Raw genomic sequence first — 24,414 nt, 5'->3', positions numbered from 1 at the left:
TTTTTGGGGATTTAAGCAGTAAAGGTGTGGCATTTCTTGGCTGCAGCTCTCCAGCCTGGATGAGCGGCGGGGCAGCCGGCCCCGCTCCATGGTCCGCTCCTTCACGATGCCGTCGTCGTCCCGGCCGCTGTCCGTGGCCTCCGTGTCCTCGCTCTCCTCGGACAGCACTCCCTCCCGGCCCGGCTCCGACGGGTGAGTGAGGAATCTTCAGCCAGGGCTTGTCTCTAAAGCATCCACGGGGTCTCAGGGTGGTCAGCATTCCCAGATCTCAGAGCTGAAAACAGCTGGGAGAGCTGGGGGGGCTTACCTGGAGAGGAGAAGGCTCCAGGGAGAGCTCAGAGCGCTTTCCAGGGCCTAAAGGGGCTCCAGGAGAGCTGGAGAGGGACTGGGGACAAGGCATGGAGGGACAGGACACAGGGGAAATGGCTTTAAGCTGAGAGTGGGGAGATTTAGATGGGATATTGGGAAGGAATTGTTGCCTGGGAGGGTGGGCAGGCCCTGGCACAGGGTGCCCAGGAAGTGTCCAAGGCCAGGTTGGATGGGGCTTGGAGCAGCCTGGGATAGTGGAAGGTCTCCCTGTCTTTGGGACTGGGTGAGTTTTAAGGTCCTTTCCATCCCAAACCCTTCCATGATTTTTTTAAGTGACAGCCTAATATTGGCTAAGAAACCCCAACCTACAGAGACATTTCTCTCAAGGTCTCCTGTTTTCTAACCTAGATAAATATAAAACTCTTTTTTGCACTCTTCAACAACGTTAAACAAAACCTTCTGAGCATTCAAACAACACCAAACAACCCCAAGGAGGAGTTAAATTCCCCCTTTTAGAGTCTCACAGGTATCAGTGCAGGTGGGATCCCCTGCAGGCCGTGTGTGCAGCCAGCCCTGTCCCAGGAGCCAGCCCTGTCCCAGGAGCCAGGTGGAGCTGGGCACAGGGCAGGATTAGCTGACTGCTCAATCACTGCTGCTCACTTGGGCTGCCAGAGGAAAAGCTGCTTATGGCAAGATTGTACTTCAAGACTTACCAAGATATTTCACATGAGAACTGGGAATTCTGTTGATAAGCCCTGTCTCACAGTCACATCCCTCAAAGAACAAAATAATCTGTTTGCTGTCTGGGCTTTCCATGCAGCCTCAGAAGTCCCTTCTCCCTCTTCCACCCCTCAGGCACCCCTGTAATCCAGAAATGCAATATTTGAGCAAGGCAGCTGTTTTTTAAAGCCTTCTGAAGGGCTGCTGACTTAGCAGGGATGTGCTAGAAAGTCCTGTGCACCTTCAGAGGGGAGTTATTACCTGCCTAGAGACTAAAGGCATCAAGTGAAATCAAATACAGCACCTGAGGACCAACAGGATGCTTCCTTGATTACAAAGAGTTAATGTAGTCATTGAGAGGAGCTGCGAACAGAGCACAGCTCAGCTCTCGTTCCACTGCCCTCTGGAATGTTTTCCCACGTTGGTTCAATGTGGGACAGCAGAGATGATCCTGAGCTTTGACTAATTCACCACAAAGTTGTCTTGCTGGAACTTGGGCAGAACAACCATCCCAGGTTAGTGGACAACTTCGTTTTGTCTCAGAAGAAAAATATTGATTCTTTCCCTGCCTCTTTCTGGTTTTCCCTTAAAAATCTTTACATTTATTTTATTTTCTCATTGGGTATTATCTTCTTCAGTTTCACCTCTCAGCTTTGTTGTGGTAGGTGTCACCTAGCAGGTTTTGAGGATCTGAGTCTCGTCAGAGTGTGTTTTTACAAAGATCCCACAAAGATCATGGTGCACCTCAGCTCCTGCTCTGAGCCCGGGGCAATACAGGAAAACAGAATGAACAACTCTTGTCACTGACACTTTCACTGTCCTGAAAAAGCCCCTCATTTGTTTGACCAATGGAGCAGGAGAAGAAAAATCATCAGATGTAAATAATATCATGAAAGGCCTCAAAAATTCAAGTGGCTGTAAAATCATGTGGGTGGTTTGGCACTGCTCACCTGGCAGAAGTTCCCTCCTGTTCCTGCTGTAGTTGATGGGGTTCATGGTCAGTTCTCCTCTCTCTTTCCATGTCCTCCCTCTTCATATGTTAATTTTGAGAATATAAATGAAGCTAGGAAACAATTAAAAATGAAGCTAAAAGAGTGCCTTATCCATATCACCCAATTTCTATTTCTTGCCATTTCCAGCTCCTGCTCTGGAGCTTTCAGGCAGCGAAGACTCAAAGCAGACTTTGACACAGTACATGTTTTACAACTCCCAACTCTATGTATAAATAAAACTGACTTTAGAAAAGGGCCTTGGGTTTATTCCCTGCTTAAAATGGGACTTAGAAGTACAAATGTGAGCACTTGCACCGAGTGGTTGGAAGCAGCAGAATCCCAGGGTCCGGTGGGGTTTGTCAGCTGTTGGCAATCCTGAAGTGCTTCCAGCTGGAGCACAGTGTGCTGACCCATTTTAGCACAGATCCATTGCATCCAAATAATTAATAGTCCTAATAATACTAATGCCTGGAAGGGAGGCAATTAATCATTGTCTGAAGGATGGAAATTCCTCTTGTAAATTTGCAGTCGGCCTCGGAGGTGCTGGCACTGCCAGCCCAAAAATACCCAACTCAGGTGCCTGAAGAGTCCTGGTGTTGGGAGAGCTGTCCTGTGCTCTGGGCTCTGTCTCTGAAGTTCTTTGTGGCCCTGGGCAAATCATCACTCTCCCTTTTCCTTGTCTGTAAATAAATAATAATAAACCTTGGGGGTTTGTTCCCAACCTGTGGGATTTGGGCTTTGGGAAATGGCTCAGGGGCTGCTGTTGCAGGTGCATCTTCCCATCAAATGAGCTGATGTGGAGTGGAAACAACAACAAAAAGTAATAATGATTTGGGATATCACTGCTGGATATTGCTGCTAATGGAGGGAATTAGGATAATGTCACTGCAAGTTGTCTGAAATCTAAATACTCTGGTATTTCACAGCAAAGATTGTGGCCTGTACCTGCATGCAGCCCATGGCATGGTAAATGCTTTTCCAGGGTTAAAAAGTGTCCTGCTTTGGGAATTTTTGGTTTGGTCTTAAAATCTGCCCGTGTGGTTTTGTCTAGGTGTGATCTTAGTGGTTTTTTCATTTGTAATTTAAAATTATTCATTAAATACTTTTTCTGGCTAAGAATGCTCCACCCCTGGAAATGATGCCCCATCCCTGGAAGTGTCCAGGGCCAGGTTGGACAGGGCTTGGAGAAAACTGAGATAGTGGAAGGTGTCCCTGCTCATGGCAGGGGGTGGAACTGGAGTTTCCAGGTGCCACAGCATGGAGAGTGGCAGTGCTGAATGAGAAACTCATTTTTTATGTGAAATTCAGGAGTTTGTGCAGCCATAAACCAATAAATTTACTGCAGAGCAGGGAGATCTGCAGCTCTGCTTCTCCAGCAGTTGTGCAGTAATTTTTATTATAAGACAATTATGATTGTTGTGACCTTCTGCCCCCTCCTTCTCCCTCTAATGAGTTCTCCTGGATTAGCAAAGCCTCATTAACTCAAGCGAGACTTTGGGAAATATGTAAATAAAAATTAGTTGTTTTGAAAATTTTTATTGATCTGAGCAACAACATTTTCCTTTAGGTTCGTGCTGGAGCCCCTCCTGCCAAAAAAGATGCATTCTAGGTCGCAAGATAAATTGGACAAGGATGACCTAGATAAAGATAAAAAGGAAAAGAAGAAGGAGAAGAGGAACAGCAAGCATCAAGAGATATTTGATAAAGAATTTAAATCTACTGATATTTCTCTGCAGCAGGCTGAAGCAGTGATCCTTTCAGAAACGGTAACTTTATTAGCAAGGAAAGCTTTATCTAATTCTGAGCCGTCTTCTCTCTCTTGAAATCAAAATGTTGATTTTTACCATTTAGTTGCTTTGTAGACCAAAAATAACTCAGAGGGGATACACCACAGCGTTAATATCCATGCTGATGAATCAAAACCACAGATTTGATTTACAGCGGGAAAAGATCATCTGAGAATCTTCACCCAAAGCTCTCTGTAACTACTGGATAAAGGAACAGATGGTAAAGCACAGCTGAAGTAAATGCTGCCGTCCCAGCAGCCTTTGGAATAGCTGGTTCCAAGTAGATGGGGATGGCTTTGCTCCTGTTTCAGGTGGCAGTGTCTGGGGGGGATGTTCCAAGGTCATTCTGCTGGCGGTTGCTGTCCTTGAAGGGCTGTTTGGAGCAGAAAATCCTGAGCAGTTCCTGTGTGTAAGGAAATTAAACCAGGGCATATCTCCCTTAAACCCTCTCTTCTCGGCTTAGATTTAATTCACTGGAACTGTCCTCGAGGCTTAAGGTAACCCGAGAAGTTGGAGCTGGGAAATTGAAAGCAGGGATGTCTAAAGCTGGAGCGCGAGGGCATGAACTGACTGTGACCTCCAAATCTCTGCCTGGACACCTGTTTGGAGGCCAGGAGTTTAAAACTTGCCTCCCAGAAATCACTGTAAGGTTCTTTTGAAGATGTGCACAAGTACCTGTAGAGCCAACTTTGCACTGATAACTGGATCCTTTAAGTCTTTCTGTTTGGTATTTCTAGGAAGATATTATTGAAATGTTCAGCCACGCGTCCTCTGTTTTCTGGATTTCCCCCTCCCTTTCCACCCAGAGATGAGTTAATCTCTCACACATTTCTTGGGACATCCTGAAAAATCAGAGTTCTTGTGTTTGATATGCCCAGTCAAAAACTCCCAATAAAATCCCATGTGGAGTCTCAGGCTTTTCACCTTTGAAACCAATGAGTTTTTCCATTGACTTCAGTAAATTTTGGATGAGCCCTGGTTTGTTTAAATGGAGATTCCTCCTGCCAGAGCCAGCCAGGTGAGCATCATTTTGCACAGGTTTCCATGTCTCATGGTTTTCCTGCAATGCGTTTGGCTTTGCACCTTGCAGCAGTTGTATTTTGACAGATGGAGGGCTGGAATCACCATGGCAGGACTTCCACTGGCATCTCCCACGTCCCAAATGGACCAGCAGAGCTTTGTGGGATGTCAGAGAAGAGGCAAATTGTATTTCAGGGCAGCTGAGTCAGTTGGAGCAGTTGGGAGGCATCCTAGGATGCTGGGGACCCAGCTGATGTCACTGCGAGGTCACTGTCAGCTCCCAGAGGTCTTGGACATTGGAAAAGCTTGTTTATGACTGGAAAAATGCAAATTCTAGCTGGAAAGGAGGGCAAGATAAGCCCTCAGGGCATATTCCCATTTGTCATCTGAGGAGCAAAGCCCAACATGGTTTGAGTCAAGTTTTTCCAATCTTCGCAGTCAGGAGCTTTCAGTGGCTGACTGGTGTGAAAAATATTCCCCTGGTTATGGAGAGGGAGGGAAATTAAATGTCAGAACTGGTTACTTACAGTTACTTTGAGCTTCTTCAAGTCCACAGATCAATAATATGAAAAGGAGTTTGCTGTTGAGAGAAAAGCTCTCCCTTTTCAGCCTCTGCAAAAGCCTTGACGAGCTCCGGAACGACCGAGTCGATTTGGAACGTTTGGTGTGAGTGGGGTTCATTTTTAGGTGAAGCAGAAGAAACACTTCTGAGATCAGTTTACACGAGTGGTTGCCCAATTCCCACTGCTGTCATCTGGAATTTTGAACAGATAATATCAAGGATAAGTTTAAAGATAAAATTGGTCTTCAAATTCCTGCGTGCTGGAGGCATCCCCTGTTAATGATAGGAAGGGAAATTCAGTAGGAATTCAGCTTTTCCATTGTCCAATGTTTGTGTGCAAGTCCCCTTTTGAAGCTGAAATTACTCCCAAAGCACTTTTACCACTTATGTTGTATGAAGAAAAAGACATTTTGCTTTCTCCTGCATTAAGAACTTGGAAGAAGAAAGTTTTCTGGTTTAAGAATGGAGAGGGAAAATAATGATTGTTTTTTCTAAAAAAAAGAAGCTGGGAGTACAGATTTGACTAGAAATGGAAATTAAACTTTACAAAGTTTCTAAAGTGACATTTTAGTAATTAATACCCTTAGTTACTAAATTTTTTATTATAGTTACTGGATTTGTTCTGCTGAGAATTTTACAGCTCATTGTGCTGTCACTCATTCAATTAAAACATTTCAGTTATTTGGTGAATTTTCTCAGTTCTGGCTTCTGAAATATTTGGGGATTTTACAGCAGAAGACAAATTTCCAGAGAACATGAAGTGGGAGAAATGTCTGTGGCCATACCCATCTCTGCAGAGCTTCTGCTGCTCTTTCCAACCATGGTGTTGTCCAAAGAAATGAGTGTTTCCAGTCTTCTTCTTTCCAATCCAATGAATCACCATGGAAGAACATGGGGAAGTTCTAAAACTGCGGAATTATTTCATGGATCTTTTAGATTTACTTTGAAAAGGAGCATTCAGAGGCTGTTTAAATACTCTTTCCCAAATTTCAGTGCTCACCATGAATTTATTGACTGATCAAAATCTGAGCCTTAATTACATAAAACAACAAAGATAAATTCAGCACTTCACTATGTGAAGATGATCAGGAATATCTTCATAGTTTTCTAGAGATTTATAATCTTCTTTTAAGTATCACATCAACTTCTTCAACATAAATTGTCCTTGTTGGTGCTTTGATCCCAGGAGCTGAGAGCAAACCCCACTCTGAGGCCAGGTAGTTAACAGAGCACTCGAAGGCTCGTGTTGGAAATCAGAGGAACAGGCTGTGTTTTATTGATTTGGTGGTGTCTGACATCACTCACGATTGATCTGCCCTTCGTTAGACCAGGAGAAATTAGCAATGGCTTCATTATGGATTGGTGGCCTCCCAAGAGCTCCTAGTCCTCAGCAGATCCGTGATTTATGTGGAGCTTTCAGAGGAGCCCAAGATTGTCAATCACAGGAGAAGTTCACATTTATTTAAGTAATTACAGAGTGGGTTAACTTGGGAACCTTCCTCCAGTTGGTTTTTCTCTTGATTCTGGCATGTTTCCCTCTCCAATTAACGTGTTTTCCTTAGTTGCTTTTTTATAATTATCTGCCCCTGAAAAAGTGATTGCTTTGCTTATCCATTCTACTAAAAATACACCTTAAAGGATCTGGAAAGCAGAAACCTTTGGAGTCTCTAGGATTTGAATTTTAGCATCAGACAAATTTCTGAGAGGTCACCCTGAGGCCTTGATGAACTTTCCAAAAAGAGGTCCGTACTTTGTGGTCGTTTATTTGTTGTGGAAGGGTCTCACAGGTGCAGCCTTTGATGCAAAGCCTTTTAGGGTTTGGTTTCTGAAAACAAAAGGAAGCACTTCTACATCATTTCAGATTTCTCCTTCCCGATGTACTTCATAAAAAACCAAACATTGGGAAATGACAAAATCCTTTGAAAAAGCCTGGATTGCTGCTGGCTCTTTCTGTTTTGTCCCAGTGCAGCACCTTGGAGTAATTCCCTTCTTGACTTTAGGCTGCTGCTCTATTTTCTTGGATCTGTTGGAAATGAAAATTCCTTTTTTTTCACTGTAATTCCTGTTACCCTGTGGGTGGTGAGTGGGGAACATCAGTAGAGCTCAGAATTAAACTCAGTAAAAAGAATTACCTTAACTAAAGTATTGAATTGCCCATCAGATTAAAAGTATCTTTTGAGGGTTCCTGATGGAAAATTTGAATGGATTATGAAGCAGCCAGAGCAGAGAAAAAGGGATATTTCAGTGAATTAAATACAAGCACAGCCAGGAACCACCAAGAAAGTGTTTCTGGACAGATGATGTCTTCATCAGAGGAGAGTTGCACCTGTAAATGGTTAAAGAGATCAATTCTAACAGGAAAGTAGAGCTGTGTGAGAAAAAATAAAGATTCTGAGCGCTGTATAATCTGGGGTAAGGCTCTAAATTTCTTCAGCTCTTATTAAACAAATGTTTGGGGAATTAGCTCAGAAAACCAGGCCAGGCTGTGAGGAGTTGTGGTTCCTTGGGAGAAGGGGAGAACGTGGAGCTGGGAATCAGCACTATTGGCTGTTAGCACTGCCCTCGTCCTGCTCAGGAGCAAAACGTGGCAATTCCAGCTCTGGCACTCATTTCTCTCACTCCTTCCCTGTCTCCCTGTCCCCCCAGATCAGCCCCCTGAGGCCCCAGAGACCCAAGAGCCAGGTGCTGAACGTGATGTCCAGCGAGAGGCGCTTCTCCGCGTCGCCGGCACCGCCCAGCTCCCAGCTGACCCCACCTCCCATCACCCCACGGACCAAACTCGCCTTCAGCATCCAGCCCAGTAAGTCTTTGCTGTGAAATAAATTCCCTTTTGGTGTGGGGTTGTGTTTCCTGAGCATTTCTTTACACCCTGGTTTGAGTTTTGCCATCACCAGGGTATTTCTTGTACCAGGTGCTGCTTAAACTCTTACCTGTGCCAACAGAAATTAATTCAGGGTTTTACAAAAGCAAGCAAAGTTGTTGCTGCACTGAAACAGTTTATTTTCATTGTCATCATTCTTTTCATAAGTAATCATTAACAATTAATTAGGTGAAGAGTAACAGTCAAAAATTCATGTTGTACTTGATCCTATATTGAGTGTTTCGGAGCATAACGGCTCAAAAAGCAATATTTTTTTGTAATTGTACATTAAAAAAAGCTTGTCTTTGATATGTTGTGAGTATAAGCCAGAAGGGAAAATAAAGGTCAGGATTTTTGGAGTAGTTTTTGTTTGACATTGACACCTGTCACTCAGTTTTCCTGTAAAATATCATCTGTTTGCTGCAGTCTGCAGCAAACCCTATTGCAAAACTGGGTGTAATCCAACACCTATTTCTTTCCCGGTGCTCTTCTCCAAAACCTGTTATTCAGAGTTTGCAGCTGCCAGTGTGTGACAGAAAAGCAGAGAAAGGTCTTTTTGATCCATGTACCCAAATCCTGGTGCAGTGGTCAAGAGGTCAGTGTTAGTAGGGAGGAGAAGAGATGATCAGTCTTAAGAAAAACATCTTGTTCCATCAAGGTCGCTGCTTTATTTACTGGTTTTGGTACTTTAAATCTTTTTTCTCTTAAATAGTCAAGACACCCAAAGCAAATAGTTTGATTACAATGAACTCGTAAGTCTCACCTTGCTTTACAACTTCATAGCCAAATCTACCAGTGTGCTAAAAACTGGGAACACAGAGAAGTAGAGGATATGTCCTCCTGCAAAAGATGTTATAAATTGGATTTTTTTGTTCATATGTACACTTAATTAACACTCCATTTGATTTCTCTTTTAAAAAAAAGTATCTGAAGTCACCAGGTATTTCTGAGAATTCATGTGCTGAAGATCGGTGGGTGTTATGTGAAATAGGATCAGCTTATTGCACTGACCCAGAATCATTTGAGGAATTACAGTGCTGAAATTTTTTAGGAATTCCAAGGATAAAGAAGTTCCTTCAGAGCACAAGCTGGCTACAAGCAGTTAATGGGTTGCTAAGCAATCCTGGCTGCTTGTTAGCTGGCACTTCAGGAGAAGAGAGTGTAAAATGTGATCATTAGGGTAAGATGAAAAAAGAGTCCCTTCACTGATCTCGTGCCAGCTCCGAGATCTCCCCAGTGGAACATGTCCAGCAAGGAGTAAATATTCTGAGCACACTCATGTGATGAACATATCATTGAATGATGAGAGCACACCAGAAATTTGGGGAATTGTTTGTATAGGGACCATGTCAGGGGGGTGTAGCTCAGCTGAACTGGGCAGGAGGAAATTAACAGATCTACAGCAAATGGATTTTCTTGGGACAGCACTGAAAATTCTTGGAGCTTTTGTTCAATACCTGTTTCTGCTGCAGGGTGGGTGTTCCCTGGATTTCGTTGAACTCTGGGAGAGATCAGAGACTTGGACAAATCACTGTTTTTCACGACAGAATCTTGTTGTTGCATTAAACAGTTGCCAGATCAATGCAAACACGTTGCCCATGTATTTGATGAGCTCTTCCTGTGGGTGGAAATGCTCGGCCCACATTTGCAGGGATTTATTGCTGCCTTCATCAGGACGAGGCTGGGAAGGTGCCACAGCAGGGGCTGCAGGAAATTCCAGCTGGAACAGGAGCTGGGGAATGTAGGGAAAGGGGGAGAAGCAGAGCAGGACACCGTTGCATGGACAGTTGGGTTCCATCCAGGTTCTTCAAGCAGAGTTGCCTCCACACCTTGTTTCCTTTCCAGCTCTGGGGAAAACATTCCTCAAATGTTTCCTGAAAACCTGCCTTTCCATGGATCTTCCAAAGACTTGTTAAAAGAAACAAAGGATTAGGGTTATTCCTAAAAAAAACGGTCTCACCATCCCTTTGGGAGCACCTTGACTTAGATGAAGTTAGAAGTTTATCATGGAAGAAGTTATATCTTGTTAGTTGAAAAAGTGTCATATAGAATGCAAAGCTGAAGTGTTCAAGGTGGTTAAATTCACTTCATTTTTGGGAAATTGTGTGTTATTATACTCACTTTCAGTTTCCCAAGGAATGTCAGAGGCCTAAAAACATGGCTTGTTTCTAGTAAATATGGAAAGGTTTCTCTTTCCAAAGCAGGATTCGAGGTTTTGCTAAAGCTCTAACTAAACACACTGAAGAAGATTCCATTTCCCAGATATTTCCCTGTGTTATCCTAAACTGCTTGGAAAAAACAACCAAACAAATCCAGATATAAATACATTTAGCTAAGATACAAATGTGTAGCTGTGTAGTTGTGGGTGAGATGTGCAGGACCTGTGCCAAGGAGTTGTTCTGTGACATTAAAGGTCTCAAATTGCTGAGCTCTTCAGGTGTGCAGAATGGATGGGGAATTCATCCAGAATGGATAGGGAGGCTCATTCCCAGCATCAATATTCAGTTACAAATGCACAGCATGGTTTCCAGCTGCAGTTTAATTCCCTGAGCTCAGCAGAAGGAGATTCTCATGGAGATCCATAAAGGAAACTCTCAGGAATCTCTGGGGAATGGAGAAATCCTCTCTGTAGAAAAGGAAGGATAAAAAACAGGAGCAATGGAAAAAGCAATGAGAAATTCAGGTCCTGGTGGACAAACAACATTTTTCAGCCTAATGGAGAAGAAGCCACTGAAAATGTGAAGTCCCAGGATGGAAAATAACCTTTTTTCAGTGTAGTCCAGAGTTCAGGTGGAAGGATGAGGAGTAAAATTACACTTTTCAGTGACAAATCAATGGAGCCACCTTAGAGTTAAATTGTGTTGTGAGAGGCCATTTTAGAGAACAATAAAATCATACTTTTAATAAAATATTGATATGAACTTGCAATAAAAACATCTGCATAAACAAGTCCTCTGCTTGTTTCACAAATCACCCCAGTAAAATAAAATAGAAGTCACCTTTTTTTTTCTTTTCCTAAATAAAATTCCCTCATTTAAAAAAAAAAAAAATTTGGTTTCTTATCTTGTAGAGATCACAGTGGGTTTTATTAAAAAGGCTGAATTGAAATGAGTGCATTAAAATGACTGAATTACCCTGAAATACACTGTAGGGGGATTTCTCCCCAAAACCTATGTATCACTCAGGCCTCAATAAACTTTATTGTCCCTCAGGCTGTTTGCCTCTCCAGCACATACCTGGGAGGATTTATCTGCTAAGAAAAGGGAATTTTCTAGCCAGCAAACAGGAGTAATAAATGTTTGGTACTTTCTCGTGCATGATTTTATTTACCCAACAACTAATGGCTGCTCATTTGTTACAGTTACCTGGAGCCTGAAAGTTTTGGAGAGAGATGTACTTAATTCCAGGCTTTCATTTGTGCATTTTATTAACAGGGGGCTTTTCTTTTACTGGGAGAAAGTCAATAAAACTTAGCTAGATTATATTTTCTTCCTGCACTTAGGAAAACTTTTATTGTGTTTTAATGTACAAGGTGAGCTTGAAGCTGGGAAAAGAGTATTTTCTAAGCCATTAATATTTTGGTGGGAAATATGAAGCAAAAATTATTTTTTATTAAAAATGGGGGGTTGTTCAAGAGCATTTTAAAATGAGCCCAGTGTGAGTCCAAGGCCAGGTTGGAAGGATAGTGGAAGGTGTCCCTGCCTGTGGACTGGATGATCCATGAGGCCCCTTCCAACTCAAACCATTCTGGAATTGCAGGATTCAGCTGCTGATAGAGTTAACCCAGCGTTGTTTTTGCAGATCTGGAGCTGAATGGGATGTCTGGCTCCGACATCCCCGACGTCCCCCCTCCTCTGCCCCTCAAAGGAAGCACAGCTGATTACGGGAACCTCATGGAAAGCCAGGACTTGATCAGCCCCACCACGTCCCCCCCTGCCCACCAGCGGGTGAGTCCCCAGAGAATGATCCTTGTGCTGTTTGCTTTGTACCCTCAGCCATCCCAGCTGAGGTGGAATCCTGCTCCTGCATCCATCAGCTCATCCAGAGGGCTCCGCAGCGTCAGGAGTGGGAGGGAACAGCAGCCTGAAGGAAAGCTGGATTCTTTCTGGTAAAGCCAAAGCCAAATGTTGTGAGGTTTGTTGGGCAGGGAGCTCTAACCAACAGGATGTCCTCTGAGCAGAAATTGGGTTTAAAGCCCTTCAGTCCTGTGTCAGGAAAGGAGATAAAACATGAACATGCCATCCTCCCTTCCTGGTGCTCCGCTCTGCCCGAATTCAATCACCACTCGTTTCCCTGAGGCAAACACACGTGTCCCCTTTGAGGCAAGGAGCTCAGAACCTCTTCATCACCACCAGCAGCTTGCTGAGGAAAAGTCACTTTTTCAGCTTTGTTTCCTGTAGCTGGAAGCTTTTAAAAATAGCATGGACCTTTTCTTTAAAGCAGCACTTCTGAGAAATGCCTTTTATTTTCTTTATGGGCAAAGCAAATACATTTAAAGGGGTGTGGGGGGTTCATCCTGGCTGGTGCCCACCAAAGATGCTCCATCACTCCCCTCCTCAGCTGGGCAGGGAGAGAGAATGTAATGAAAGTCTCATGGGTCGAGATAAGGACAGGGAGAGATCACTCCCCCCTTACCCTCAAAACAAGCTTGGCTTTGGGAAATTAATTGAATTTATTACCAACCAAATAAGAGCAGGGCAGTGATGCCCCACAAGGTCACGAGTTTTCTTTGACTTTGAAATGTCGAACTTTGAGGTGTTTTGTGGAAAACTTCCAGTGGAACTGATCCGTTTTTGTTTCCAGGATCCCTCTAAAATTCAGCATTCCAGTGAAATTCTGTTGAGTAATTTGCTTTCCAGCAAATTTCATGGGCACAGAAAGCATTTCTGATCTCAGCAGAGGAGGAGTCAGGCAGGAGTTTGGTTTGACTCTGGGAATAGTTGCGTTTAACACAGACTGTCCCAGTGCACAAGTCCAGCTTTTTCCATGGTTGAAATTGTGCCTTTGTTGCAGGAATTGAGTTTTTAATTTTTTACCATTTCAGGCTGAATGGTAAAAAAACCAGGTATGGAAGTAGCTTCAGGAGTTTGAATGGAGATCTTCAAATCATCATGTTTTACTCTTTATTTGCATATACTGAAAAATTCTCTATTCCCATGCTCTCTTCCGTAGTTATTCCCCATGGCTGGCTCATTTTAGTCAATATTTTCACTTTTCTTCTCATTTCCATCAAACTCTGCTGCACTTCTAACCTTACAGCCCATTTCCCCAGCTTCTGTCTCAGAGGCCAGCTCTCATTTGTCCTGAATACAGACCTCTAAGTGGAAAATTACAGAATGTACAGCAGGGCTGCCAGGAGGTTTGTCTAAGGAATCCATCTTCAGGAAGAAAGCTGAGAAATTCACATTAAGATTCACGTTTCTTCAACTCCTTCCTGCATAAGCTCCAGCGAAGTTAATTCATTTTGTGTGATATACTGTAAGGTTTAGGCTGTGGTAGTAGCTCAGGATTGCTAAGGTGAGTTCAGTTTTTAGCTAAAAAGTATTAAACAGTGATCAGAAATAAAATCCTGGTAGCCAGGGTTTTTTTTTTCCTGCCTTGTGAGGCTTTTTGAAGGGGTTTCCACTGTGGGGATAGATGTTTTTAGTTACTGTATGACTGCCAGATGCCATGGGGGTGTGGTTTTTGGAGCCCAGACCTGGAGATAGCTCAGGTCCCAGCGTGATTTGCTCTGTGACCTTGTGCAGCTCCTGTCCTGCCATGAGCAGCATTTCCACATCATTAAATGGGAGTTCATAAAAATAGTACCAATATGCTCCCGTGGTTTTTTGCAAAGTTTTATTCAGCTCTTAATGTTTTTGCTCTTTACAATCCTGATTGCTCAGGCTCCTGTCATTTTTTTTATTACATTTTGTCACTGTAGGAGCAGACCCCTTTTTTTAACATGCGCTGTAGAAGGGCATCAGGATTTAATACCTAAGAAATGAAGTCAGATACAGGCTACATCTTCTTTTCTAAGTGTCCAAAATTTTCTTCAGTGTCTGTATTTTTATAAGCTTTCCAAGATGATGGAGTGTAGTTTCAAAGCCTGGCAGAAGGATCTAAAGCAGATCTGTCCCAGAGCCACGTGTCCTGTGCAGGGCCAGGAGTGGGAGTCGCTGATCTTCGTGGGTCCCTTCCCCTTCAGCAGATCCTGTGATTCTGTATTAGGTTTAGAATTGATTTTGGAGAAGGTTTCTAATCTTACAACAATCACTCTGTGCCTTTATTTCATAGGTAGGAAGGAAGCTTTTAAAGAACATCAAGAAAATGAGTAGTGCTGGACATGAAAGATCAGATGGGTAAATTCTCATTGCTGCCGTGATTAAATCCCACTCCATAGTTTTAATGACTTATGTTTCATGGGTCAAATAGCTCCATAATTCATAACTGGATAATTCTCTGCCTGGTAAACTGATCATCTTTTAAATTACACTGCCTTTGTATCAGTGGAGAAAAATCAGTAAAACCTATTAGAGATAAGATTATCTGAGTGGCTTTTAAGCTGGAAATATCTCCTCTTGTGAGGAATGATTGTGTTTTTCACTCTGGTTGTCTTGCAGTGGGTTATGAAAGCCAGGAAAAGTGCTGTAGTGAACTCAAAAGCAGGCAGCCAGAAAGGGATCTGATGCTCCAAGTCAAACTGCAGGCAATAATGTCATTTATGAGACAGCAATCTCAGGTATTTGGAGTCCATGTTACCTTGGTCTACCTGAAGTCTTTAATCCAGGTGATCACCTCATTATCATTTCACGATTGTCCCTTACTCCTTGTTAACTCTGAGACCCCTGTAGATACTGTCTTGCTCCCTGTGATTTGTTCTGCTAAAAATGTCCTTAATAATATATGGGAACATAAAAAAAAAAAAAAAGAAATCTACGACTCCTGCAAGGATTATTATTACATCAAGGGATTCCTTTAGGCACTTATCATTCTTTATGGGTTCATCCTCACCCTTGCATACAAATCAACCTCCTGCTTAGTATGCAGAGCAGGGAGGGAGCTCAAAGAAAATAGACAAAGGAGCACTTGGGTTGATAATATTGGCTATAACACTTGCTAAGCATGGGATAATGGCTGGGATGGGAACATCTCCATCAATCCAGCACAGGTGGAACGGCGATGGCTGAAGCCTGCGAGGAGCAGAGCAGTCTTGGGTTGACTCTCTGTTGCATGGGGATTATTCTGGCTGCTTGTTGGGATATAATGGGAAGGCAGACCCCAGGGGGATTTTTCATGTGTTGCAATGCAAGTGCTGCAGTGCTGGAAATTCTCTCTTGTATCAGCTGCAGTGAGCAAAAAATGACCTGAAAGGCTTCAGCAAATGCATTGTTCTCACGTGGACAGGGACAGAGAGGCTGGAAATGCAGCTGGAACTATGGAGGAGCAGGGAATTAGGGAGCACAACTTCAGGGGTTGCAATAGCAGCCTACAGCTCCTCTCTGATCTCTGCTCCCTGTGACAGAGACAGGACCCAGGGAACAGCTGGAGCTGTGTCAGGGAGGTTTAGGTTGGATATCAGGAAAGGTTCTTCCCCCAGAGGGTGCTGGGCACTGCCCAGGCTCCCCAGGGAATGGGCACGGCCCCGAGGCTGCCAGAGCTCCAGGAGAAAAAAAAAAAATTAAAATATGGGGCTTATTTGCCATGTGATCATTATTTTTGCCTGCTGGAGATGGGAAACACTGCAAGCCCTTCTTCCAGTGCCAGTCCCTCGCTCTTTGGTGGGTGAAGCTGTTGCTGAGCAAAGAGTTTCTGAAAAATTCACATTTACTTTTTAGTCAGTCTCCAAATCAATGGACTGCCACTGCTTTTTACAGGATTTTGAGTGAAATCTGTGTTCTCCTGCTGTCTGCCCAGACAGTGATGTGTCCCTTGATTTAGTTTAGGGAGTGGCCATGTCCCGCTCTCCGCATGGGATCAGGCCGTGGTTTGGGCCATGCTGTGTTGGTTTATCTCTCTTGCAGGACCTGGGCCTTCAGTGAGAAATACAGGGTCAGTCTGGAGTCTAAAGCTAATTCTGAATGTTTTGCTCATGACTCCTGAGCTCTGTTTGTGCCTGGACTGGAGCGGGGAAGCGGCGCTGGGGAAATCGAGTTACCCAGTGTGGGCAGAAATACTGACAATATCCACGTGGAGAAATGGGTTTCACAGAGGGAAAGTGGCCATAGCTGTGCTCCAGCACAGCTGTCACACTCCAGGAGCCAGGTCCTCCCTATATGAGGGGTGCAGGCCCCTGTCAGGTCCAGCTCTGCCCTCACCCACTGCCATTATCCCCCACAGGAGCATCCCCCCAGCCAGGGGCCTGCCAGAAGTCATGGGGAAAGTCAGAGAATCATGGAGTGGTTTGGGTTGGAAAGCATCTTAAATCCCATCCAGTGCCACCCCTGCCATGTGCAGGGACACCTCCCACTGTCCCAGGCTGCTCCCAGCCCCAGTGTCCAGCCTGGCCTTGGGCACTGCCAGGGATCCAGGGGCAGCCCCAGCTGCTCTGGGCACCCTGTGCCAGGGCCTGCCCACCCTCCCAGGGAACAATTCCTGCCCAATCTCCCACCCAGCCCTGCCCTCTGGCACTGGGAAGCCATTCCCTGTGTCCTGTCCCCCCATCCTTTTTCCCCAGTCCCTCTCCAGCTCTCCTGGAGCCCCTTTAGGCCCTGCAAGTGGCTCTGAGCTCTCCCTGGAGCCTTCTCTTCTCCAGGATGAACAGCCCCAGCTCTCCCAGCCTGTCCCAGAGCAGAGGTGCCCCTTTGATCTGATCTGGGATACTGACCTGGAGCAATTCCATGTTTCCCATTTTGAGGCATTTCTCCCATTGCCCCAGGAGGGGCTGAGGGCTGGGAATACACCGAGTGCACCTCTGCAGAAGAACCCTTCAAATTCCTCTCCCTGATCCCAGTGCACTCCAGCAAGGGCAGGTAACAGCTGTGCCACAGAGTCCAATGAGACTCTAATAGATGATGTATGAACCAGGGGCTGAACAGTCATTTTACATCAGGTACCTGCTGGATTTTCCACAGAACTTTGCTCCCTGGGTCAAACAGCCAATTAGCTTAAACTGTCTCTAATTTAGCTCACATTAGTGGAGTCGGGCTGTTCTCCCCTGCAGTGTTATTCTGCCAGAGCCTCACACTCAAATGCTACATTTCATTGCAGATATTAAATAAGCAGGTTGTTGTCAGGCATCTCAGCTCTATGCTGAAGGAACAACTCAGTGTCTGAAAGCATTTTCACAGTCCTGGGTAGCTGATGGTCTGTTTACATCCCAGGAGCATTTCTCCTGCTCCTGGCCTAATTTAGATCCCTTAATCATCCCAACCAAAGTGCTTCTCACTGGATCTCCAGAGCTCGTGGTATCGATGACCACTGAATTTCAAAGACAAAGAGTTCCTTGCACAGGAAGAAACCTCGTGCAGTGTCACAAGGACCGTTTTGATGAATCAAATTCTGTTTGATTTTTTGGTAGTTGTTTCTTCTAACAGTATTCTCTGAATGGAAAACAACTCATCTCTCATTTTGCTGCTTCGGAGTAGCAAAAAAAGAAAAAGCATTTTCTCATCTTCTGTAATTGATTTTTACTCCATCCTGAACACGCCTGGTGTAGTGCAGCTGATATCTTTCTGTAAAAGAACGCAGACAAATGTTTTTAAACTTGATTCTTTTCTGTATCAGGGAAAGAGAAAAAAAACAACCAGCAAACAAATGGGAGCAATTTCATGTCTGAAGCAGAAGGAACAGATTGTTTCTGTGTTGCAGATGTGCCTTTTACATAAGGTTTCTGCTTCCCCTGAGGTACCCGTGAGTCAAGGATTCTGCCCAAAATAGGTTGGGATGTGAAGCAGCAGCCTCTGTCAGTTTGTCAGGAAGGAAAGGGAAGAGTCAGGTTCACGATTAACCACCAAGATACAAACATGAACTTGGCAAAGAGAGTCTTAATTAAATACAAAATCAAGGCAAACTCTATTTTTATTGCAAAGTTTCTAAGGGGAAGTGCTGCAAAAATGAACTTTATAAGCCTGATAGTGATTTTTGCGAGTGTGGTGTTAAAGAGAGGGAGGAAGTGTGCTGGAATTTCTTCTGTCCTGGGATAAAAGGAAGGACGGATCAGCCCTGGGAGCGATGCTTTGGAGTTGCAGCAGCTCCATAATGGAATGTTTTGTCTTGCTAAATTCCCAACAATGTCGCCCCAACCAGCATTACACATCCTACTTAATATATTCATTGGGAGCTTATTATATAAATGAACATGTGCTAAATTTATCCGACTTTCTAATGGAAATTGTAAATTCAATTATAATAATTATCTACCTATCTCTGCTATTTCTTTCTGCCTAATTTGCTTGCAGAATCTGAGCTCGGGTAGGTTTTGAGCTTGTTATTTATAGCATATATATTTAGCTTCTTCTCATTGTATTTGCATTGTCTCTGCTCTTCAGAACCAGGTTTTCAGGGCTGATTTGATTGTTCTCTGATCAATATGAAGGGGCTCATTTGGTTGAGAAATGCCTTTGATCTAATTGAATTGAGAATTATTGCCAATAGAGTGTTATTTAAATTCAAAATGGATTTGCACAAATGATGCTATCAGCAGAGTTGGGGTTTTTTTTCCTGGTGATGAATATGAAGTTAAAGAGAGCAAAGCAGAGAGGAAAGTTTTGTATTTTGTGGTGTGTTTTTGAGGGGCACGTGGTTTACGGAGTTGGGAAGGGAATGTCAGCTCCATGAGATGTTGGATGTTCTTCAGACCACCAGCATTTCCCAAAGCTTTCCCAGAGCCCCTGCCTGGATACAGGACTGGAATTAAACAGATTCCACAAGATTTTGAAATCTTGACACTTACTCAGGTGCCCCAGCAGGGATTCAGGAGTTAACATGCCAAGTTAAGAAGGGGATTTGCTCAGGTAGAGGAAATGGTTCTGGCTGTAACACTTCAGAGGCAGATCAGCAGTGGCATTTTAATTAAAAACCAAACAAAATTTTCAGTTTTGCATGTAGTAAAAAATTAAATTCTTATTTTATTTGCTTTCATAATAACCTGTTGACTTTCCTGACTCAGAGATCATCATGTCCCACTGGAAGCTGAGAATAAGTAGTGCCCGTTTGGAGCCTGCTGTGGGAAATCATGGAATCATTTAGGTTGGGAAAGGCCACTAAAGTCATCGAGTCCAACGTTCCCCCAGCACTGCCAAGGCCACCCCTGCCCCCTGTCCCCAGTGCCAGGTGTGGAAGCGTCTTTTCCAGGCAGGCAGGGAAATACAGCATCCCAGACCTGGCACCCTGGCTCCGGTGCCTGGCTTTTGGTTCAGAGCTTCTCCTTCAGCAGCAGATTAAACCCAATGGATTTCCATAGTGCCAGAGAACATTTAGCAGCCAAGGAGGAAGGTGGAAGTAGGCAGAAAGAGCAGTGGTGCTGCTGGAGAGGCTGGGAAGCAGAGTTGGGTGGAGCAGAATGCAGAAACAAGCTCAGGGCATGGCTCACCCGGTGGTAGTTTGGGATCCCTCTTCCTCTGCCACAGGAGAGAGTCAGGAGGAATGAGGAAAGGTGTAAAACAGATTGGAAAGTGGTTGTCTCCAGGCAGGATACAGGAAAGAAATTCCAGCAAAAATCCAGCCCCCCTGGCTCAGACAGTTTGCATTCTTACCTTTCTCCTTAGTCTGTGATCAGTAAAAGTGTCTGGTGAAAGCTCTGGGTTTGTAAATCCATGCTGGCTTCAAACCTGCTTGGGAGAGGGTGTTTAGTTACCTTAAAGGTTGTTTTTCTTCTACTCTTACTCATCTCCAAAAACTCCCAGTCATGAGATTGCAGGAGCATCAGCAATTATGCTCTGAGCAGAGGAGAGACTGAGATGTCCTGGCATCACCCTGAACCGCTCTTCCTTTTGGGACAGAGTCCTTGGATAGCTTTTCAAAGGACCAGTTCTGTTTCTGTGCACTTCCATGGGGTTTCTCAGTTGTTTCCATACCTCATCCTGACAAACCATCAGTAATTTTGTCCAGCACTGAGGCACTGCAGGTGCTTGGGCTGTTCTTGCAGAGGTGCCCAAGGAATTTGGTGCTTGTCAGGCTGTGACTGTGTGGAGCCAGGAGCTGGTGCTGGGCTGGGTGAGGCAGGATGGGAACAAACAAATGGCTCTGGAAAAGCATCATCAGGCTTGGAGGAAAACAAAAGGCCCTGAGTGGGGAATGGGGGAGAAACTTAGGGAAAAACAAAGCCAAAGCAGCGCTGATGAGCTGTGACCCCGGAGCACAGCCAGGGAAACCTGCGCTGCCTGCACAGCCAGAGTGCTGGGAAACCTGCCTGCAAACTGCGGTGCTCTCCAGCTCTTCCTGCAACAGATTTTATCATCTACTCTTTGAATATTATGGAAAAAAGGTCTTAATTTCCATAATGGCTTTGTTAATTTGTCCGATTAGCTGGTGATTCTAACTGGGGATGCTCTTCTGTTGAGAGATACGTAAAGTGATTTAAAATATGAATATTTGAACATTCTGCATTTCTGTTTGGAATATTTTAATTATAACTGTGTGTGTAATAGTAAATTGCAAGTTACTTTTCTCCCTAACTAGTTTTGAATTGTTTCTTTTTTGGTTTGGTTTTTTTTTTATGTTTCTGTTCTAACTGTGCAAGATCCAAAACCTAATGGAAAAGCAATGAAGCCATTGCCTCAGCTTGGTTTTTAAGCTCTGAGTGCCTAGAGGCTGAGAGCAATCGATACAGACCAAGAAATCAATATCCTATCATGATATAAAGTGGGGAATTATAAACTTCTCCAGTGCTTTCAAAAGATTTTTCCTGAAATATTGAGCTAATTAATCCTGAACCTTTGAGAGATTTTTTTTTCATGATCAAAAGTAAAAGTTGTATTTAAAAGTAATGGCTGAGAGCCTGTGGTGTTCACAGCAAATTCTGCAAGGAGAGGTTTTTGTGAGCCAGAGGGCTCCAGACTTGCCTGCTGCCTCTTGCACTTATAGATGACCAGAAAATGTTCCAGAATTCCATTCATTCCTAATGTGATCAATCCAAATTGGTTTCTTCCAGCACCTGCCTCCTCCACTCCCCAGCAAGACTCCGCCGCCGCCGCCTCCCAAGACGACGCGGAAGCAAACGTCTGTTGACTCTGGGATTGTCCAGTGAAGAAGGGGTTTTGTTCCAAAGATAAAGCTGTAACAATTCATTTCCCTAAGTATTTTATGGTCTATAATGTTTACCTCATTCAGGCGTGCAGTATCTAACATTTAGTGCAATGACTCTAACTCCGTAAGAAATCCATCTCTAGCCACGTGTCGGACCCAACACTACATCCCCCTCGTTTTGGGGTTATTCCCTCCCATAACTTGAATCTGGATTTCTACTTGAGACTGGGAACTCCATCAACTGACAGAACCCTCTTCCTAAACCTTCTCCCTGCTTCAGGAGAACACCAGGGACAGAGCTAAACGTGGAGATTAAAATGAGAGCTGGAAATTTTGTACCTAAAGATTTTGGGTACCTCTGGAGTTTCAAATGAGCAGAGTTTTTGTATCTAATCTCAGTGTATATACGAATCAATGACAATATTCACATGGAATTCAGGGCCGGAGGAGGTTTCCCAGTGAGGTGAAGCTGCTGTAGGATTTCCCTGAATAACAGGGATTTTATAGCCCAGGGTTAAAAATCAGACACCACTGATTTGTGAAATTGGTCAGTGTTACAAATAACCTGATTGCAATGAGCAAAGTGGGGATTTGGGGCTGTCTTGGCCACAGTGACCACAGAGCCATCGAGTTTAAAATCTCTGGTGAGAGGAGGGAAAGTGCCAGCAAAACCTCCGCTCTGACCATGAGGCTGCTCAGGGAATTTGTAAGGTCCCCTGGGAAAATGTTTTTGCAGGTGCTGGGGTCCATCAGTGCTGGTCCCTTTTTAAACATCACCTCCTAAGGCCACTGGAGCAGCAATTCCCAAATGTTGGCAGTCAAGCAGGCGAGGCAGAGCTGGCTTGGCTGGACAAGGATCTCCTCTTGGATATCCAGTGGAAAAGGAAGGTGTGTGCCAGTGGAAGCAAGGTCAGGGGACATGGGAACAACACAGAGATGCTGCTCCCCACTGTAGGGAGAAAATTCATGTGGTCAGGGCTCAGCTGGGGTTGGAGATGCCAGAACTGTGGGGGAGGGACAAAAAAAGAGAGTTTTTTCAAATATATAAATGGCAAAAGGCAGGGTAAAAATAACATCAGCCCATTCCAGGGTGGGATGGGCACCTCACAAACAGGGGACAGGGACAAGGCAGAGGGGTTTGACACATCCTTTGGCTCTGTCTTCAACATGGGTCACAGACCAAGAGGGTCCCAGTGCCCTGAGCTGCAGGACCATGACTGTGACAATGGTCAACTCTCAGTCAGCCTGAAACTGCAGGATCTGCAGCCCCAGCTGAATCCCTGCAAGTCTATGGGCCCTGGTGGGATTTATCCAAGAATCCTTAAAGAGCTGCTGATGTCATCACAAAACCCCTTTTGATGATTTTCGAGCAGTCTTGGGAATCCAGAGAGGTCCCAGCTGACTGGAGGTGGAGAACGTCGTCCTGGTTTTCAAAAAGAGCAAGAAGGAGGGCCCTGGAAACTACAGGCCCAGTAAAATCATGGAAAAGATTATTCTGGGAGGTGCTGGAAAACACCTGGAGGACAACGCAGTCATTGGTGAGAGCCAGCACGGCTGCATGAGGGGAAGGTCCTGCTTGTGGAACCTGATCTCCTTCTACAGCAGGGTGACCCAGCTGGCTGATCCAGGAAAGCCAGGAGATGGAATCTTCTTGGACTTCATCAAAGCTTTTGATACTGCCTCCCACAGGATCCTTCTGGACAAAATGTCCATCCTGCAGCAGGAGAAACACATCATGGGGTGGGGGAGCAACTGGCCCAGGGGTCAGGCACAAAGGGTGATAGTGACTGGGGTGACATCAGGCTGGCACTGGCCACAATATAAGTAAGACATTAAACTATTAGAGGGTGTCCCAAGGAGGCCATGAGAATGGGGAAGGGCCTTGAGGAGAAGCCGTGTGAGGAGCAGCTGAGGGCACTTGGAATGTTCAGCTGGAGAAGAGAGACTGAGTGGAGACCTCATTGGGTCATCAGCATCCTCCTGAGAGGAGAGCAGGGGCAGGAACCGAACTCTGCATTGTCATAATCAGGGACAGGAGCCAGGGAATGGCTGGAGCTGGGCCAGGGAGGTTTAGGTTGGGTATCAGGGAAAGGTTCTTCCCCCAGAGGGTGCTGGGCACTGCCCAGGCTCCCCAGGGAATGGGCACGGCCCCGAGGCTGCCAGAGCTCCAGGAGCGTTTGGGCAGCGCTGCCAGGGATGCCCAGGGTGGGGTTGTTGGGGGGTCTGGGCAGGGCCAGGGGATGGACTGGATGATCCTGGTGGGTTGCTCCCAACTCAGGATAATCTGTGATTAGTGGGCTTGGTAAAATCAGTCATTGGTGATCAGCCATCACCATTTCCATTCAGTTGGATCTCCTGGGTGTCCACGAGGGGGAAAACAAGGAAGCCTTGGAGCTGCCAACGGCACAAGGGTATGGGAGAGGGAAGAGCAGGCAGGGAGGAGACTCGCGGTCACTCTGAACCTAAATGTTGAGTACAGAAATGGGAAGAGCTTTTTCCTTTCTTTGTTGTGTAATATTTCATGTTGGATTAGGATGAACTGAACAGAATCACTTTGTCCTTGTGCCATCATTCTGTACAGTGTTTGTATATATGATGGTTTTTAGAATGTTTTAATTTTTATGGTGCCTGCTTTTCATGTAATAATGAATTAATGTGCCTGCAAAGAATGCTTTACGTATTCTTAATTTCCTAATTGCTGAAAGTGTAAAGAAAAAACAAAAAGCATTTTTTTTTCCAGATATTAAGCTCTGAGAAATATGAGACTGATGGGATGGGGTTTTGGGAGGGAGGAAGGAAACTAACTTTATACTCTTGTGGTTTTTTATTGTCATCACACTTTTGGTTTTTTTTATTATCTACAGTCTTTTTACTCTTACAGTAGATTGTTTTTAAATATACCACTGACTCAAAAAAAATAAACTGTTATTTTAAAACGTTGTCTAAGAAAATGGAATACATTCCCTGGGTATTTTTGAGCCTTACTGCAGAATTTTG

The 24,414-nt window shown here is 44.5% G+C and overlaps 1 protein-coding gene across 2 annotated transcripts in view; it reads left to right on the top strand.

The window, feature by feature from the left end:
• Nucleotides 1-23,115, top strand: part of DOCK1 (dedicator of cytokinesis 1) — a 264,405-nt gene extending 241,290 nt beyond the window's left edge. For both annotated transcript variants that reach the window (XM_010408449.4, XM_010408448.4), the window contains exons 48-52: nt 47-192; nt 3,589-3,787; nt 8,037-8,190; nt 12,052-12,197; nt 21,323-23,115. In XM_010408449.4, coding sequence (XP_010406751.3) covers nt 47-192; nt 3,589-3,787; nt 8,037-8,190; nt 12,052-12,197; nt 21,323-21,418 — 741 coding nt within the window. In that variant the 3' untranslated portion in view covers nt 21,419-23,115. The remainder of the gene's footprint in view (nt 1-46; nt 193-3,588; nt 3,788-8,036; nt 8,191-12,051; nt 12,198-21,322) is intronic.
• Nucleotides 23,116-24,414: the final 1,299 nt, after the last annotated feature.

Source organism: Corvus cornix, chromosome 6 (assembly GCF_000738735.6).
Source record: "Corvus cornix cornix isolate S_Up_H32 chromosome 6, ASM73873v5, whole genome shotgun sequence".
NCBI classification, from domain to species: Eukaryota; Metazoa; Chordata; class Aves; order Passeriformes; family Corvidae; genus Corvus; species Corvus cornix.
The sequence above is the reverse complement of the archived record's forward strand: the minus strand, read 5'-3'. Positions and strand labels throughout refer to the sequence as shown.